Source organism: Spinacia oleracea, chromosome 3 (genome assembly GCF_020520425.1).
Source record: "Spinacia oleracea cultivar Varoflay chromosome 3, BTI_SOV_V1, whole genome shotgun sequence".
NCBI lineage: Eukaryota > Viridiplantae > Streptophyta > Magnoliopsida > Caryophyllales > Amaranthaceae > Spinacia > Spinacia oleracea.
In genome coordinates, this window is record NC_079489.1 from 55100957 (window position 1) to 55119968 (window position 19012).

Below are 19012 nucleotides of genomic sequence, written 5' to 3' on the forward strand. Positions count from 1 at the left end.
ATATATATTAGATTGGCTTAGCTTAGTTTAGGTTAGATTAGATTTAATTCGATTTAATAGGAATCAATTCAAGATTTCAAGTTGATGTAAAAGAAATAAAATAAAATTATAATGTACTCCTATGGTCCTACCGAAGTATTAATAATACTTATCTTCATAATTTTAAAGTTATGGGTATATATTCTTCGTTCTTTTACATTCTCTTTATTTTTCAACGATGTAAAACTAGCTAGGTCATGGGATCAATAATGAGTATATGTATCCTTACCACGTCTATAAATAGACAATCAATTTGCGTTACTTTCTCCCAAGGCAAGAAAATCGTACGTATATTTCTCAAGGTATGCTTACTCTTTCCACCCTTCACCCTCCGATATTCTATTATACTATTTAAATTTAATGTTATTTACGTGTGAGTTGTTCCTCCTTGATAAAAATGAAAGAAAACATCAATTTATAAGTTTAAGAAGTTACTCCCACTTTTGTCAATTTGTTTTAATGTGAAACTCTTGTTGGACTTATAAGTTCGATGAACTCTACTCCTCCTTAACTTATTAGTTTGTCCAGATTCATTTTGTATTCTCTGAAACTTAACATGATATCATAGCCTAGATTTATTGGTCCTTAACTGTGCGTTATTTCAATCCCCAATTGAGACTTGTTGGTAAGTACATGAAACTTCGATTTAATTAGGAGATATATAAGTTGCTTCAACATACTATTTCCGTTTCCAAATGATCTTTACACTTTTTATTTGAGTTTGTTTATAATGTTATTTACACTTTGCTATATTCTATTTTTGGATAAAAAATTTACTACCTTCCCCTTCTTACCTCACAATATTTACAATTTTAACTCATTCTTATTTTATTCAATTTTTTTCTTACATTTACCACTCTTTCTACATATTTCTTTTACTTAATCCTTATTTTATTATTTTCAACCAACTTGTTTATTTTTGTATTAATATTTGTGTAAATAGTAACTATAAATATCTTTATAAAACGGATGTAGTACTACGTATAACAAGAAGATCAATGCATGAAACTTGTATTTAGGAGGTAAGGAAAGCAAACCTATTCCACGTTTGTAGTTTGTCGATTATTGATTTTGACTATGAAAAATAAAAATGTTTCATGACCATAATAAGCCTACACGATGCTGACGAACCCTACGTCATAGTTGTTAAATGTTACTCCCTCTATAATTCATTAAATGATGACTACATTAAATTAATATAATTAATTAAGCTGACTAGATTATGTTTTGAGATGTGTGATAGACTTGAAGAAAGCTAGCAATGGTGCAATTGGGTGAGAAAGATAAGGCTGTGTTGACAAACAAGGACATCAAAAATGGTGGTCAGATTACTGCAATGGTCGTGGGCGCTATAAGAAGCAGTTTCAGCCAACGAATGAGGAAGTACAAAGAGCACAGCTGGATAGGGAGTTTCATGGCGAGGCTTCCAGAGTTCATTAATGGAGGCGATGGGGCTGTGTTTGCGCACAAGGGCTCTAAGGGAGCCGTGATTTATGGTCTCGAGCAAGATGCATCACCTCGTCCTCTTGCATGGATACTGGCCTGGTCCAAACCCGATACCCTTGGTCAACCTAACAGGGTATGTATATAGTATATACATGCATAAACTTCCCTAGATAAAATGTGATTTATTAAAGTTTATTTATGTAGGACCCTGAATCCCTGATTGATATTAATTTGTTTGTTTTGTTCTGCAGGTGTATGTGGAGGGTGGGACACTAGAGAGGATCCTTAGCAAGGGTTGGAATGAAATTGAAGAGGATCTTGATAAGTCTGGAACCTACAGTCAAAACTATGACAAGGAATCAGGTGCTACCATAACTGCTCGCATCCAGGACGATAGCGAGAAAGTGGCTATCATCGATTCCACCTACAGTATCAACGACCCAGGGATGCCATGGCCATAATTCATAAACTTCCTGTCCTACCCATGGCCCATGGGCTCATAATATTTAATAATATAATATATGTATTCAGAATAAACACACGCAGCTTAGTACGTGTGCTAACTTATCACATCTTTAAAATGCCTATTGTATTGCTTCGATTTGTCATCAACTGGGCATAGTCTCATATTTAATATAAAATCCTTATTACGCGTATGTTTCTTGTATTATTATTTTCCCCTTTTTAGCCCCTGTTTATTTCACCTTATTTCATAACCTTATTACTTATTTCAGATTTAATCAGCTCAGATCAGTCCAGATCAGTCCAGATCAAACCAAATCAGATTAGATCATATAAGAAAAAATAAGTTCACATCAAATCAGACCAGATTTTTTATTATTATTACTAGATTTTAGCCCATGCGATGCACATAATCTATTATATTGTTATTTTTAATTAAAACTCCTATATATATACCAATTTTATATTCTTTGTGTTAGACTATATTAGTTTTTTATTTTACATTGAATTTCATTTTAGATTTTTTTATAATTACGAGAGTGTTTGTTTTTGGATGAAATTGTATATGCGTGATATTAATAATTAATTAATAAAAATATCTACGTGACACTTAATTATTTATCTACGTGACACTCGACTTTTTAATTCAAAATTAATTTTGAAATTTTATTTTTCATTGGCCGAAACCATTAGTTTTCCTACGTGGCGCTCTAATATTGAATTAATATTTGATTTTAAATTGAATTTTATTTATTTTATTTTAGATTAGTGTTGGGTTTTGGATGAATTTTATTTTAGATTTATTTTTTAATCATCATAGTGTTTGATCTTAGATGGAGTTGTATATATTAGTAATTAATTAATTAAAATATCTACGTGGCACCTAATTAATTATCTACGTGGCAATCGATTTTTTTAATTCAAAAATAAATTAGAAATCTTATTTTTCATTGGCCGAAACCATTAGTAATCCTATGTACGTGGCACTCTAATAATTCAGCAAATATGCCTCCTTTATATATATATATATATATATATATATATATATATATATATATATATATATATATATATATATATATATATATTAGATTATTATTATTATTATTATTATTATTATTATTATTATTATTATCAAATGCTAACAAAGCCATAAGTTTAGTGGGAAGCCGAGATACAATCGGGGCCCCCACTCCTCTAGCTATAGCAAATCCTATCCTGGTGAAAATATGAGTAGTAGCACGAGCCCCAATGTCCTGGTTCCTAGAAAATTTCTGAATCCGCTTCAGCAACGCAACAACATCCTTATCCAGCTCCCCCAATATTTATATCCATTAGAGGAATTAGAGCTGCAAATTTTCAACCCGAACCGTTGAACCCTTTGGCTTGATCCGATCGTTAAAATCCGAATTGTCAATAACCCGCAAGCTAGAACCCAAAACCCGATCTAATTCGATTATATTCAACCCGAATCCGAATTGACCTGAAAATACATGACTAGTTAATTTTCCTGCCCAATCCAATCCAACTCGTAAGCAAAATAAATTTGTTTTAACCCAAATCAATAAATCCGATCTAAACATGATCCGTTTGTCCGAATTGAAGCCCCTACATCGACTACAATATTAACGATAATCCTATCACATTTAATACCAAAAAAAAAAATCCTATCACAGTTAATACCACAAAAAAATCCTATCACCGTTAGGAAACGTGGCAGAAGTATAATAAATCTCTGTCACCTTCCTGTGGGAATAGTATTCCAAAATAGGATAAAGGTTGTACATTAAGGTTTTGCCTATATACTTTTGTGTTTGTCAAAGGAACATTGAGGTTTTGCCTATATACTTTTGTGATTGTCAAAGGAACTAGATTCATATGCCAAAGCTAAATAATTAACAGAAAACGGAATTCACTATCACATGTTTTTAATTGTTATTTGTGTATGCGCGCAAGCGTATATGTGCGTTCTTTTAACCTACCTTTTTCCTTTTTTCTTTTTTATTTATTTTATTTTATCGCGAATAAGTTCTCCATTAGTATACCTTTGGCGAAAAAAGTACTAGTTCAATTCCATGCTATAAATTTGCAGTTGATATGCGCCCTTTTAATCAGTCTATCTCGCAACATATTTATTTTCTCCAGTGCTCTTAGCTTCATCGTCGTATAGGCTATTTGGCTGTATTGAAATCAAGGTAAGTAAATCCTAATGTACGTACTACTTTTTACTTCCTCCGTTTTCTATAATTGCATGATTTGTAATTTTATGCTATTTAAGTATTTTTTGATCAATTTCTTTTTTGTGATTTATGTATAAATAATTCGTACAATCATGTGATATATTATTAGATTATCCTCAGCTCGTTATATATTTTCAAAATGCCGATCACCATTTTATAATTTAATTTTATGTATTAATTTGAGATATTAATGGCTAAAAATTTACATTGATAAATGTGAAACGTATAAAGTTTTACTGTACGTTGAACAGACAAAGGAAAACATGGCAGCAACCCAGCAAGTCTCGGCAATGCTTAGCAACGAAGAAAAGGCTATTTTCGAGAAGGTGATTGCGGGTGCTAAGGATAAATCAGGCATGGAAGTTAAGGGACAAGTTGTTACTAACGGCAACTTGGTTAATACTATTAAGGACAAAGCAGTGTTGCAAATAATTGATCAGCATAATTGGTCTGGGAAACCAGTGCCTCTCTACCCTGAGGTTCTTCCATTTGGTGAAGTTGTCCAATTCGAGCACCGTGGACCCCTTCCAGAAGGCTGTAAGGGTGGAGTAGTTTATGCTGATGGTACCGACTCCACTGCTCGGAAATGGCTTGTGGCTTTTCACATTCCAAACAACGAATACCATCATTCAGGGGACAAGGTTGTGTTCTATTTTCTCAAACTCTTAATATTTTGTTTTTTTTTTATCTATATTAAAAAACCCAAATTTATCAGTAATTACTTTACAATTTTTATTTTGCCAAAACTACCTTATAAAAAAATATTATTATTATTAACTAGGAGGACAAAGACTTCCATGGTAGAAAGAAGGAGAGAGAAAGTAAAGTGGTTATACTAAATTAAAGTTAAAATTAAATTGAGATAAATCAATTATATAATGACACGTGTTAAATTAACATGTCAAATCGGTTATCAACCGGTTAAAGACTGTTATGGGAAGAAATCTTCCAAAGCTTGGATTATTCTTGAATTACTCAAATGTGGTACTGTTTTTAGAAGAACGGCCAAAGGTTGGATTATTTCTTACGGAGTACAAATTTTTCTAAATGTTTTAATATTCTATCAAAATTGGTGTCTAATGATAATTTAACCAATTAAATTCATTAGGTCATTTAATTTCTCACACTTTTCTAATGGGACATTAAATTTTTCTCATTTTTCCAATATCAGATTATATTTTGATGAGAGTGAAAGCATTATAAATAAACGTAATTATCCTTGTTTAAATAAAAAAAATAGAGGAATCTCAATACACATTAATTAGTCTTTAATAAACGTGTAAAATGCCAAACGTAAAGAACAAAAAGAAATGGTTGAGTTTCTTATAATAACAACTTTTTTTTTTTTGGTGTGGGGGATAGTTGAGTTGGTTAGAGCTTCCCTCCCGATTCCAAGTAATCATGGAATCGATTCTCATCCCTGCCATTGTGGCTCATTTGCACCCAAAAAAAAAACTATCTTACGGAGTATAATAATTTTATGCTTTAAGATACTACCTTTGGTCCGATTCTAAGCATTGATTAAACATTTTAGGGTTAACTTTACTAATTAAGTGCATCTCACGAAAAATGAGTAATTAAATGACACATGAGATGCATGTGATAAAATTAATTCAAAATTTGGGAAAAGGTAGTAAGTTGCAACATAATTTTTTAAAATAAGATACAGTAATTTTTTGCAAAAATCAAATTTATAAAGTAGTTGTTGACAAATTTGCCTAAAAAAAAAAAACTAACTTCAATAATGTCTACAGGTTTATGTTGAGGCTGGTCCAATAGGACCAATTGACTGGAACATAGTCGAAGTTAAACTTGATGCATCGGAATATGCAAGTAGCTATGTGGACCCAGTTTTTGGAGGCAAGGCATGGGCTGTGATCCACCCTGGTAGCATTCTTGTTGCGGGGTTTACTAATTAAGTAATTAGCATGCTAGTCCTTATATAATCAGCATGCTACTCGTAATGGAGTTTAATTTGCTGCTAATTATATTGGATGAGCATCTAATTAAGAAGGTCATGCTGCAAGCAGGCATTTTATAATGTAATACCCAATAATACGTCCTCTTGCATGTTACGGAGTATGTACGCATATATATGCTATAACGTTAAATAATACTCCCTTCATTTCTTTTTGATCTTCCTGTTTGGAGTTTTGGGTGGAAATTAAGAAACTGGAATCTTTTAATGATTGGGTATAAGAGTAATGATTGAGTGTAAGAGAAAATAATAAATAAATGAAGAAAGTAACAAAGAAATGAAGGAGAGAGAAGATATTTTTATGAAAGTAATAAAAAATCATAAAAGTGGGGTTGGGTGGGTGAATAGGGAAATGTGAATGAATTAAATAAGGGATGGTGGGGAAATTTATGGTAAAAAGTCATATCCCAAAATAGAAACAAGAAGATCAAATAGGAACGACATTTATAGAAACAGGAAGATAAAAAAGAAATGGAGGGAGTACTTCGTATTACTTATATAGTTATATGTTTATCCTCTATGACTATTACATGTTCAATTCAGATCGCAATCACCCGGGGCATGATACATCATATCGTTGTCCCTCAACAGATTTTCATCTTCATACCCAATAAAAAAAATTAATGAAAGGTGGCCCACCTCTTACATGAATGAGTAAAAGTCTTGCTAATTTGCTATATATTGTCAACAGTTATATAAATATTGTTATTGTTGTGTATATATTGTCATTGTTGTATTAAAATCAGTCATAATCACCCAAAAAAAAGGAAATGAAATGAAATAGAAAAAGAAAAGGGACCACTTAAATGAATGGGTAAATGTGTTACAAAAGGTTTTGTGCGCACAAAGTGTATAATAAATTTATCGTACACCACAGTAACTTTTACCTAGTTTTTTGTAACTTTTATAATATTTTGGTTAACTTTTATATTACGAAAAAAATTGATGAATTAACATTTTAAAAGGTTAATGATTAACTTTTAGGAAAATTTGTAATTATTAATCCAACCTTTGCCCGGTTTTCTTTAATTAAGCCTACCTATGCGATATTTCTAAATAATCCAACCTTTATGACCCAACTACTATTATTAAGCCTGGATAACCGGTTACCTGCTACAAAGTCAAAGAAAATTTGTAATTATTAATCCAACTTTTGCCCGATTTTCTTTAAATTAAGCCTACATATGCGATATTTCTAAATAATCCAACATTTATGACCCAACTACTATTATTAAGCCTGGATGACCGGTTACCTGCTACAAAGTCAACGTTAAAAACGTTGACAACCTAAAGTTGGTTTCCCTGCTAAAATATTGGACACATCATCATCACTTGCCACTTAAACAAAGATTTCATTTTTTTTCAAAAAACCCTTAACCCTAGCTTCTCTTCTCTGTACCGTGTTTCAATTCCTCTCTCCTCCATTACTGCTGCTTCAACCACAATTGTACTGGTTCATGACATCATCATCGATTTTCTTATGGAAATAGGTGAATTCATCCACGCGCATTCAAATTTCGTCTCCAAAATCGTACAATTGAAGGTGAACTTACGAACCTTAGCGTTTTTGTTCCTGTTTTGGTAAATTTTGAATTTTGGGCTTCCTTGATGGTCAGTTCGTAAAAACCCGAGGTGTTGCAATAATATAGTTTTTTGGATGGTCAGATGTTGGTTATTGTGGTCTTGTTGAAAATTTAGAAAGAAAAAAAAACATCATAAATACGACATCACTTTCGTTTAAATTAGCCGGAATCTGATACGGGGTTGTAATTTAAAGTGTAGGATTAAGTTTTGGGTTGTAATTAACAAAATTGAAAGTTTAAGGTTGCAACCCATAAAGTAGGAAGTTTTAAGGGTTATATTTGACAAATTTTCCTTAAAGAAAATAAGGGGAAAAAAAATTATAATTGTTATATGCCACGTAAGGGTGAATACCGCCTATAGCAGGTTAGTAACTTGTTAGGCTTAATAATAGTAGTTGGGTCATAAAGGTTGGATTATTTAGAAATATCGCATAGGTAGGCTTAATTAAAGAAAATCGGGCAAATGTTGGATTAATAATTACAAATTTTCCTAACTTTTATACATTATTAATGATTTTGAATAATTTTTTTTATTAAAATGAAAAAAAAATTATAAATAAAAAATAGATAACTTTTATGTATATAAGGGTAACTTTTATGTACTTTGAGTCAATTTTTACTTCGGTGTACAATATTTATTGTACACCCCTTGTAAATGAGAATTGTGAAAGTGCTACATATATACTGTTATCGTTTGTATAAATATTGTCATTGTTGTATTAAAATGTTGTCATTGTTGTATTAATTACTGTCATTATCCCAATACTTAGTATTTTGTTTGACTTTTCAACACATTAAGCAAAAATACTATTTTACCCCTTGGTATGAGCGAAAAATCCACCGGGGAACAACGGTGTATCACGCTCCTATATGGGGTGGGACTTCTTAGGAAAAAGCTGTTGGAGTACTATTGGGTGAGGGGAGTTTCATCTCCTTGTGCAATATTCTACTCTCTAAAATCAAGAACTATCGCCAACTTAACTGTTCATCTTCTTCATAGTTTAAGTTTTCATATGAAAGTGATCTTCTGAAACCTTCTTTATTGTCAATATCTATGTTTTAATGTCAAGTTCTTATTAATTACTTCTCCTGTTTTCAAAACCAATTATTAAAGGAGTAGGTTTTGGTTTTAAAAAGAATAAAAAGAAGAAAACGTTTAAGAATCCAAGTGAAGTGTTTTCAGTATATTTATTTGAGTATCTTTCTTCCTCTTCCTACCTACTTCTTTTTATTTATTTCTTTTCTCTCTCCTGGTATATAATTCTCTCTCTTAGTGGTCTCTGTTCTCTACTTCTCTTTCCTTTTTTGGCTAAGTGAACTCAGAGTTTTTTAGTGTTTTCTGTACTTTTGAAGTGGGTTAAAGGATTTAGATATTTTATTCAAGCGTTCACCTGTCAAAGTCCTCCAAATCTTTCTCTTTGGCTCTGTTTTTATCTGTCCTTTTCGAGATGAGTATTTCTGTACCTTGTACTTTCCTTCGAAAGAGAGGGCCATATGTGGTCCCACCGCAAGACTGCAAAGATCCTTCCAATGAAGAATTTCAGGGAATGGTGGTAGGCAAGTTCATAAATGATAGAGATTTTGAAATTGAAGAAATTAGAGCTTGGGTGTTTACATGGAGTACGAGAGATTTAGTGGAGGTGTGGAAGGTGGAGAATCTCTTCTTCTTTGTGATGAAAAATGGAAATGACTTTGTTGATTTGGTGAGTCACTACCACACTCTTAACTATCAAGGTGCTCTGTTAGTGCTTAAAACTTGGTCTCCAGCTGCGTCATTCCGATCGTTCAATTTCTCGGAAGCGTTATTGTGGGTGAAAGTGGAGGGCATTCCCCTAATGTTTCATTCAACTCGAGCAGCTGAATCCATGCTGGAGAAAGTTGGAAGAATTATGAAGTTTTATGATCGTTCTACAGTTCCAGGATTTAAAAGATGGATTAGAGCATTAATGTGGGTTAGGGTTGAGAAACCACTTATCTCTGGATGTTTCTTTGAGTATGAGCAGGGGAAATCAGTGTGGATTGATTTCAGATATGAAGGTGTGTTTCACTTCTGTAAGAGATGTGGTAAAGTTGGTCATAGCATGGTGGATTACTGGATTGTGATGCAACATGGCAGAATTTCAGAAGAGAAGTAAACAGAGTGATTCTGGAGGCTAGTGATTTGCGAATCATGTATGGTAGGGAGAATGCACCAATGTATACGAATAAAACTAAAGGACTACCCAATTATGATGTGCTCAGAACAACTCGTGTGGCATTTGGTATTCTGCCCAGTTTAAACTTTTTTGGAGGTTCTGATTATGATAGTGATGGGGGAGGTGATTCTGGGAATGATGGAGGAGACGAAGCGGGGCCAAGTAGACGATGTAGAAGAAGGAGAATAATGGGCAAGTGTGGAGCTAGTTCATCATCTTCATCGGGTGATAACACTGTCACTGTTTATTACACAAACCAGATTGATGAAGCAAATAGAAGAAATGGAAATCTGGTAATTAGGGAGCCAGAGGAGCGAAAACAGAATGAAGAAGGGAGAAACAGAGCAGCATCAATGGAGGTAGACCAACCATTTGAAGCTAGAAGATCCAGTAGTGAAATCCGACGTGTCAAGGGAAAGCAGAAGGTTGGAGAGATTGAGATTCCCGAGGAATTTCCACGTGTCACGCTAAAGCCTAAACAAACAACTCATTTTAAAATTTCAATAAGAAATAAATTTAGGCATGCTAAGGGACACGTGGAACCCCAAGACTCATCCCTTATGAGTTCCAGTAGGACTAACAAATTGGGTGTTTCGAGGAGTTTTAAAAAGGGAAGTGAAAAGTCTTTAGCATTTATTGGGCCTAAAATGAGAAGGCTAATTGAAAAACTTCCAAAACCTTTTGTGAGTCCACCTAACAATCCAAGTCCAATTGAAAACTGTTCAAAGGAAGATTCCCCATATTTTAGTGAGCCAAATGATTTGAAGAAGCCAAGTTCCTCATCAAATACTCCACCTTCAGGTATGAGAAGTTTCCCATCAGGTGGGCCAGTTCTGTCTCAAGGAGCAATGCATCCCACCTCCAATAGCTACTCGCCAGCCCATGAAGAAATCCAAGTTGGAGAAGGAAATACCAATGGTAGTTTGGGCCCAGTTCCAGGTGAGAGTTGGCAAAACGACCCAAGTACCCTTTGAAGATAATGTTGGGTTGTCGGTAGGTGAGGACATGGTTACAAGTCCAACTCAAGATGAAGTGTTTGGCCCAATTCCTGAGAACCCTAATCAAATACTAGATCAGAATGTAGAGTTTGGATATTATGGCTATGTTTCGGGAGACTCAATTCCATACTCTGATTCAGAATCATGGTCGCAACTTTGGGCGGAGTTAAACAACGTTGATTCTCCAAAGTCACCTCTTCTGTTGCCAGGATCCCATGCCTCTCTGCAGTCTGGCTCATCGAGTACTTATTACTCTCCTTGTAGTGACATACCAAGAGAGGAGTTTGAAAATCTTCGTATCTTCAATGTTATTATGGAGGATCAAATCAACAGGATAGAGGAAGTGAATATGGAAGCTGACAAGATGAGAAAGGCTATATTGAATGTTTCGTATGCATCAAATACATAGAATGAGTCATTTGAAGGTTCTAAGGTAAGGGAAGCCTCGAAGGGAAAAGGAAAAGTTCGAGAATACAGGAAGATGAAAAAGTTTTTTCCAGGGGGAAAACTAAATCCAGCTGATTGGAAGAAGAAACAAACTATTCAAATAAGGGAACTAGTGGATTAAGAGTACATTGAAAAAGGCAAAGTAGGCATGCCAGCAAGGAAAAGACCAATTGAAGCTTCGTTGATGTCATCTGAAGAAAGTGTGGGCTTTAAAAGATGCAAAGGAAGTGAGACTGCTGATTCTGCTTTGCCTACATATGCGCAGGTAATGGACGATTTTGTAAAAGCTGTTTATGAGGGAAACTTTGTTATGAATCTTGGAATGACTAGCTCGTCGGAAGGGAGATCCCAACTGCCTGTATGTAACACCCCGACAATTCTCCCTTTTCTAAAGTACTCTTTTAATATAAAACATGGAGAATTATCAAGGCATTATCGCCCGTGTGAAAACGTAACGGCTTATTCATAATTTTGCAGCGGAAAACATAAAACTAACTTTAGGTTTATAAATAATGGATTACATAGTTTATCCCAAAACCAATCAACGAAAATAAGATCAATTAACAAGTTTAAAGTCCAAATAAACAAACCCAAGTCAACTTAGCAAATCAAAACTAAATACAAGCTCTATATTCCCGATCCCAATGATGCAACATCTTCAAACCTGCAGATGGACAATGCTTATTGATCCTTAGAGACTGCTCACCAAAGATTGGGTCATCACAGGATCAATAAGGCATAGCCATGATCAACATGCACAAGCAAAAGCACATAATCAGCAAAGCTGAGTACTACATACTAAATCAATAATAATCCTAACATGATTCTATTAAACGAACAACCCTAACATGAAACTAATAAAACATAAGCAAGGATAACCAAAACATATTGACTTGAAGACTATACCTGACTGAACTAGACCTTTGTATCATTAACATTATTTTAATTGAAATAGTCAATGGACTGAGTTGTCTACTAGAAACTTCTTCACTAAGGAAGACGAGGTACGGGCGCGACTCCGTAAACCCCAATGACCTGCGATATCGAGGGACTTTTGAATAAAATAGAATCGGTGATCAATCCGGCCCAGAGAAAACCATAGGCGACCCATGACCCCAACTCCTGATTGTCCGTCACTTCAGACGTGCACAGTCTAAAGCTATTGCTATTCAGTTTCACTTTACATGATTTACATATTAAAACTCTGTTATGACTCAACAATCACATAAGTCATACAATCAACAATTATTCACAATTGTTTTTATCTTGGAATTAAGTAAGTGATCACAAAGGTATCAATCAAGACTCATTCCAATTATATTCAACCTTTTCTTTAATACTGATCCGCCCCTCTATATGGGTATAAGGTTTCAACTTACTAAACAAGGTCCTCGGCCCCCATGAAGTAGTGAAAAGCTAAAATGGAACAACGATCAATCGATCTAAACCAATACTTCCTCCATTTTTTTATTATTGCACCGTTTTCCTTTTTTGGAAGTTGCATATTAATTGCACCGTTTCCTTTTTTAGTAAGTTTACCTATGTAAAATGACATTTCTATCCTTATTATCATTTATTATTTAATAATATTACCAACCTTTTTACATCTAATAAAACTCATTACTAACATTTATCCCCACTAAATAATTAAAGTAAAGAAATTAAAACTTAACCCCACCCAAAATTAAAGTATAGCATTGGTACTGTGATACGTAAACCCATCAAATGAAAAAACTCATTCCACTTTCTCTCTCTTTGTTATGTTTCCAGTTTCCCTCATTGTTTATGTCGCCCCAATTGTTCTTCATGAAGAACCCTAGGTCTATGTAAATCCACTCAATTTCTACATTTCATTCTTCAGCAAATTCTTACCCACTCAATTTCTTTGTAAAATTGCATCAATAATTTGCAATTTCAATATGGTTCTTTCAGATGAAAGTGACGATGGATCGAAGCCCCGTGGAAATTTTGGTCCATTCAAGAGAAAATTTGTGCTTGTCGGAGTAGGATACCCCGTCTACTCTCGTAAATGGGTGCTTGTCGGACCCCCCTTCAGCGAAGAAGATGAAGAAGATGAAGAAGATGAGCCGATCGAAGCTAACGAAAATGAGCATGAGTCTGAGGATGAGGATGAAGATTCTGATGATAGCTTCGTGAAGGAATTGTACGAAGCTCAATACGGTCCTGGTGCACCGGGTAGATCTGAGTTCATAAAGGCCAGTAAAGGTTCATCTTTAACAAAACGACTTCGTGTGACAGATCCCGTAGAATCAACAAAAAGCCCAGTAAAAGTTCCTCTTGCTTCTGTTTCTACGAGCCCAAAAAAAGCATCAACCTCAGAATTTTTCCAAAAAGATGGTGATAATTGTGCTCAACCACCAAGTTCCCCAAAAAATTAATTATTTTTGGTAATTTCTAATCTTAACCCTCATTATTGCGTGTTTGTTCCATTGAATTGGTTTAGTTTTCTATGAAGTATTTAAATTCTCCTTTTGATTTAGGCCATTAGTTCTTTCATTGTAATTGGTTTAGGCCATTAGTTATTTTAGGGATTTTAGTTCGGTGGTCTCAGTGAAGGATTTTAGGCCATTAGTTTTTGTTTTTTTTTGTTTTTTTTATTGGTTTAGGACTTTAGGCCATTAGTTTTTTTTTAGGGATTTTAGGTCAGTAATGTTGTGAAATCTTGAATTTCCAGTATAATCTGTCTTGGGTTTTTTTTGTACAATTTGATTTTGGTTAACTATGGGAAAATGGGATTGCCAATGATTAAGGGTAAAATTAGTATGCATAAAACGAGTCATCCATTGATAATGCATTTGATACAATACTCACTCTCAAAAGTATGAACCTTTTCTTTTCCGGTTCTTTACAAAGTGTTCCAACAGTTAGGCTAGTAGTAATTCTGTCCAAAAAGTTTATAAAATTTGCTAATTTTGACTACTTTTCAATCTTTACAAAAAGTTGCACATTTACAAAAGTTTCTTGCTTCCTTGTTCAAGTTGTTGTTGGAACATTGTGATGAATGTTGTTCTGTTGAATAACATTGTTGACAATGTACCCCTCATTCATATAGTTTGTAGTTTCTTCCAAAAGTTTCTCCGAGACTTCTATTTCTGTAGGTAGCAAACCCAATCTCTCTAGCTTCTTCTTCCCCTTATGTGGGTTCTTATAATTATTTCCACCTTGAACCGTCAAAATTTCAATCATACAGTATTTTAAATGCATCCATGTAAAGTTCATTGCTTTGGGATCCAAGGCTATGTATGCATTTTCAACTGCTTCAATTAGAGAGGTCACAGAATCTGGGAAAGACTTGTATTGAATTGACTGAATTGCTCGGAAAAATCCCAAGTCCAATATATTCAGGTCTGGACTTTGAGCTGGCTGGTTTACGAGTCTTATGTTGAACCCATCTTGTGTAGCTGCTTCTAAAAACTCTCTGTGATTTGGACTTATGTGTGGTCGTGCGTTATCTTGTTGTATCCAAATGTCTTTGCATGCATTAGATGGCCATTTTGATTTAATAGCAGGTAGCAAGTCCTCTATCATCTTAGATCTGATGACCTCCTTGGTTATACTTTGAAGAGCCTTTGTTTCAATAGTTCCTTTGTCTCTGTTTTTTGAATTCCTTATAGCTGCCACATCTTCAACAAACGGGAAGATACCAATCTTCCCATCCCAAAGCACTATCCCATCTGAACATATATGTGGCCTTGCAACCCCAGAACTGAACATAACCTTGCTTATGAATCTTTTGCTTTGACATGCCCTGTATGGGTCGTCTTCCCATGGGAAAAGGTAAAATCTTTGAGTCTCTTGGCTCATGTAAAACCATTTTTCATCAATGTGAATCACATTATACATATCAGAAAATTTTGGTAGTGTGTTCACAGTTCCTGGAATGACTTGATTCATTATGTATTGAAGTCTTGCAATTTTATGATGATGCTTAAGTGATGGTTTGATGCTATTTGTGTGAGCCCGTAGTTGTCCTGTTTTCAGCAGCCTATAAACAGTTCCAGTAGACATCCCAAGTGCAAGTGAAAGACCTTTTATTGTTGTTCTTTTTTCTATAGGAACAGCCAGTAGAATCTCTAAGTCAAAACCCTTGGCCTTTCTTCCGACTCTTCCCCTTTTCTGATTTCTAACATCAATGATATTTTCAGTTAGTATTTGACTCTTAGCCCTTGCCCAAATTCTACTAATTGTACTTCTATTCACGTTGAATTTTGTAGCAAGGTTTTTTACTGCAAAGTTAGGAACAGATTTCTTTCCTGGGTGAATAGTACCACCAATTTCTGCTGACGCATTTGCTACATAAATAGCAGACTGCATGCTTAGAGTTTGTGCAATGTATGCTCTTTCTTTGTTACTTAACTCTTTAGTTTTAACCCCTTTTTTCAATGGGACTTCTAACTCAACAACATCAATTTCTTCAATTTCATCATCAGAATCGTCTGAAAAACATACCTCTTCTTCTGGATCGAAGTCTTGATACTCTTGATACTCTCGAAATTCTGCGTCTTCCCACAGTTGTGACTGCTCAAGCTCGTAAAGTTCTTCCGGGCTGAAATCTGCCTCCATATTTTTTCCCTCTTAAATGATTGTTAATGATTGGAATTTAATGTGCATTGTGTGATGTGAATATGAAGCTAATTTTGGAGCTAAGTGACTAACCCATAATTAACTGAAGAAGATGCAGTGAAGTGAAGAGAAGATGATGCTGAAATTCCTGTCCAAAAAAAAGAAGATGCTGAAATTGGGTGCTCAAGTGTAATAAATGTATTGAATTTATAGCAGACCAATTTTCCTGCTCAAATTAATGGCGGGCCTTTTGAATTATTGGCATGAAATTACTCTAGATACTTTGATTTCACATTTTGGAGGGAGTGTAAAATATTTCGGCTACTTTTTGGAGGGAGTAGAATATTTCATTCTCTCTCCTCTTTTTTTCAATTACTCTCTGCGTGCTGAAATGAAGTGGTGGGGACCAAAATATTGCAATTACTCTCTGCCTGCAAATGTAAGTGGTGGGGACAAACCCCACTTGTCTTAAATCAACATTTATACTTAATTATATGGGTATATTTGTCATTTTATCACTTTTACCTCTTTTCTTAAATCTTGTGCCATATGTAGATGGTGCAATAATAAAAAAATGGAGGAAGTATATATTAAATAATATAATGTTCCCAACTGACATGCTTGCATCAAACATCCATGGTAACATGTTATAATTCTTATAATAAAAATATATGCTCAACGCATTCATCCAACGACATTGAATATGAAATTCCAACATAAACAAGTTCATAAATACATTTCAACATGATTTCAATAATAACACACATCCACAAACACACAGGTATGTACGTACCTTGTATAAACAAACTAATAGGCCACTTTAACACTTTCAAAAGTCGCCTAAAGATAATTCTCCGCCTAAAACAACCAACAAATAATCCCAATCAATACCTAATCATTCACGACTATAATAAAGCATTCTAAATACATCCTAAACATATTTAGAACCTTCCCCAATATCAAAACTTGAATATTTATTTCCTAGCACAACAAATATTGAATTAGTGATTGAAATTCGTTGAAAACTCTTTGCAAACATCATACTTTAATTTTAAGCAATATAAACTCGTTTAAAATCTTCACCAAGACCAAAGTAACATGCTTAGAACATCCCAATCAATAATTTTAATAATGCACAATCATCCCACCATGATTCAATTCCATTAAAACCTTAAAATTCATAGTTTAATAATTAAAACCATTATTTCAATCAAGTTGTATAATCTGAAAATTAATAAATTTCATTATGCAAAACAGAGAATCTGATTTCTATATTTACATAATTAAAACCATAAATTTAAATCATGAAAAACATTAATTAAATAACTAAAAAAAAATCAAAAGTTTAGAGTTTTAAAGAAATAACCAAAAGAGAGAGAGAATGAGGAATGCTGGTCGGCGGCAGGGAGGCGCGGCAGTAGCATCGTCGGCGGCTGGAGGCACGCGCTGGTGGTGGTGGTCGGCAGTCAGTACGTATGCATCAACGTGGGAAGGGGAAGCAATGCACGAAGGAACATGAAGAGGAAGGAGAGAAAGAGAACCGGCTTGGCGGCTGTCTGCAGGGACGACGACGGTTGGGGGAAGCGTCGCCGGTGGAGTATGGCTGGCGGTACTCGGCGGAGGTTGGCTGCAAGTGGTGGTGTTGTGCGGCAAACAAACATCACAGTTAAGGAGGAGGGAAAGAACAACGAGGGGAGAAAGGGAAGAAACGAAAAGGAATAGGAGAAGGGAAGAGTTTACCGGACGGTGGAGGGAAGCCAAAACGCCGGCGGTCGTGTGGTGGTTGCTCGACGGAGGTGGCGGCTGAAGCAATGAAGGAGAGCAACCATTCACGTGAATAGAGGAGAGCAAAACAATTTACGTGATTTTGTTTGTGGGTTTGTGGGTTGAGAGGAGAGAGAATAATTGTGAGTAACTTTGCGGTTTATTTACTTGGGCTTTACTACTTGGGCTAGGATTAGGATTGGGTTTTAATGCTTGAAATCAAACTGATTATGATTTCTTTCCAAATTCAAAGTGTTTTTGTAATTCAAATTCTTTTCAAAATAAAATTCCAAAATTATTTTTGATTGCATAAATCGTTAAAATATTTAGAATGTAATTAAATAAAACAAAAATATACGTTAATTATATATTTATTAATAAAATTCGTAAATTCTATTTAAATATAATTAACTCTACGTTAAAATATATTAATAACATTTATAAATTTACGGGGGATTACAATCTACCCCTCTTAAAAGAAGTTTCGTCCCGAAATTTGACACGAAAATTCATCCATTTTTTGAAAGTTTTAAACTTATTCTTACTGGAGAAGTACTTGTGCCACTCATGTGCACTCTTTTGCCAACTTAAAGTTGCTTGTGTTACTCATGAACACTTTTTTCTTATGCGGAGAATCTATTTACTTGCATCAACATGTATAAGTTGCTAAAAATGAGCATAAAATGCATAAAATTGCCTTAAAAATAGGTAAAAAGCACGAATTTCTATCGCATTCTACCCCTCTTAAAGAAAACGAGTTACGCCCTCGTAACTCATCTCAGGGAATAATTTTGGATATTTTCCTTCAACTAATTCTGCCCCCAATACTATATTTTCGCTAAAATCATTTCAGCAAGTGGGGCTTCTGCACTTCTTTCCATACAATGGCTCCAAAATGTGACATCTTAATGCTCGCATGGTAACTATTGATGCACGAAAATTCAATCAAATCTAGATGGTCTCCCAACTGCTCTTTAAAGTCAATAGTGCATGCTCTCAACATATTTCCCATGGTTTGGTTAGTGCTCTCAGGCTGACCATCGGTTGCAAGGTGGAATGCAGTATCATTTTCAATGTTATCCCCAAGATTCACTGGACCTTTTTGCCAAAATTTCAGACTATATGGTCGATAAGGATCTTACATGTTGCCCCATAAAGGTAATGTCTCCAAATATTCGCAGATAACACAATAGCAGCTAGCTTTAGGACATGAGTAGGTTAGTTAGTCTCGTAAGGTTTCAACTGACGTGACGAGTGCGGAGGTCAAATGCTCCTT

General features: G+C 34.6%; 4 protein-coding genes across 9 annotated transcripts; 3 read left to right on the forward strand and 1 right to left on the reverse strand.

Moving 5' to 3' along the window:
- The first annotated feature begins 252 nt into the window (after positions 1 to 252).
- On the forward strand, positions 253 to 2139 carry LOC110803106 (jasmonate-induced protein homolog). Its single transcript, XM_022008571.2, has 3 exons — positions 253 to 341; positions 1283 to 1618; positions 1737 to 2139. Exons 2-3 carry the CDS (start codon positions 1301 to 1303, stop codon positions 1944 to 1946), a joined length of 528 nt encoding a protein of 175 aa, XP_021864263.1. The 5' UTR covers positions 253 to 341; positions 1283 to 1300; the 3' UTR covers positions 1947 to 2139.
- A 1846-nt stretch (positions 2140 to 3985) lies between these two features.
- Positions 3986 to 6323, forward strand: LOC110803099 (jasmonate-induced protein homolog). 3 transcript variants are annotated; one of them, XM_022008561.2, is made up of 3 exons: positions 3986 to 4142; positions 4439 to 4828; positions 5942 to 6323. In XM_022008561.2, exons 2-3 carry the CDS (start codon positions 4451 to 4453, stop codon positions 6104 to 6106), a joined length of 543 nt encoding a protein of 180 aa, XP_021864253.2. In that variant the 5' UTR covers positions 3986 to 4142; positions 4439 to 4450; the 3' UTR covers positions 6107 to 6323. The 3 variants fall into 3 exon arrangements, with proteins under 3 accessions (XP_021864253.2, XP_021864254.2, XP_056696297.1); XM_022008562.2 differs by having other exon boundaries at positions 4004 to 4158; XM_056840319.1 differs by having other exon boundaries at positions 4030 to 4142; positions 4419 to 4828.
- A 6649-nt stretch (positions 6324 to 12972) lies between these two features.
- On the forward strand, positions 12973 to 16490 carry LOC130470341 (uncharacterized). 4 transcript variants are annotated; one of them, XM_056840320.1, is made up of 2 exons: positions 12973 to 13796; positions 15840 to 16490. In XM_056840320.1, exon 1 carries the CDS (start codon positions 13308 to 13310, stop codon positions 13785 to 13787), a length of 480 nt encoding a protein of 159 aa, XP_056696298.1. In that variant the 5' UTR covers positions 12973 to 13307; the 3' UTR covers positions 13788 to 13796; positions 15840 to 16490. The 4 variants fall into 4 exon arrangements, with proteins under 4 accessions (XP_056696298.1, XP_056696301.1, XP_056696299.1 ...); XM_056840323.1 differs by having other exon boundaries at positions 16091 to 16490; XM_056840321.1 differs by having other exon boundaries at positions 12974 to 13796; positions 16082 to 16490.
- Positions 14383 to 15972, reverse strand: LOC110800263 (uncharacterized). The gene has a single exon (XM_022005568.2). It carries the CDS (start codon positions 15970 to 15972, stop codon positions 14383 to 14385), a length of 1590 nt encoding a protein of 529 aa, XP_021861260.2.
- Positions 16491 to 19012: the final 2522 nt, after the last annotated feature.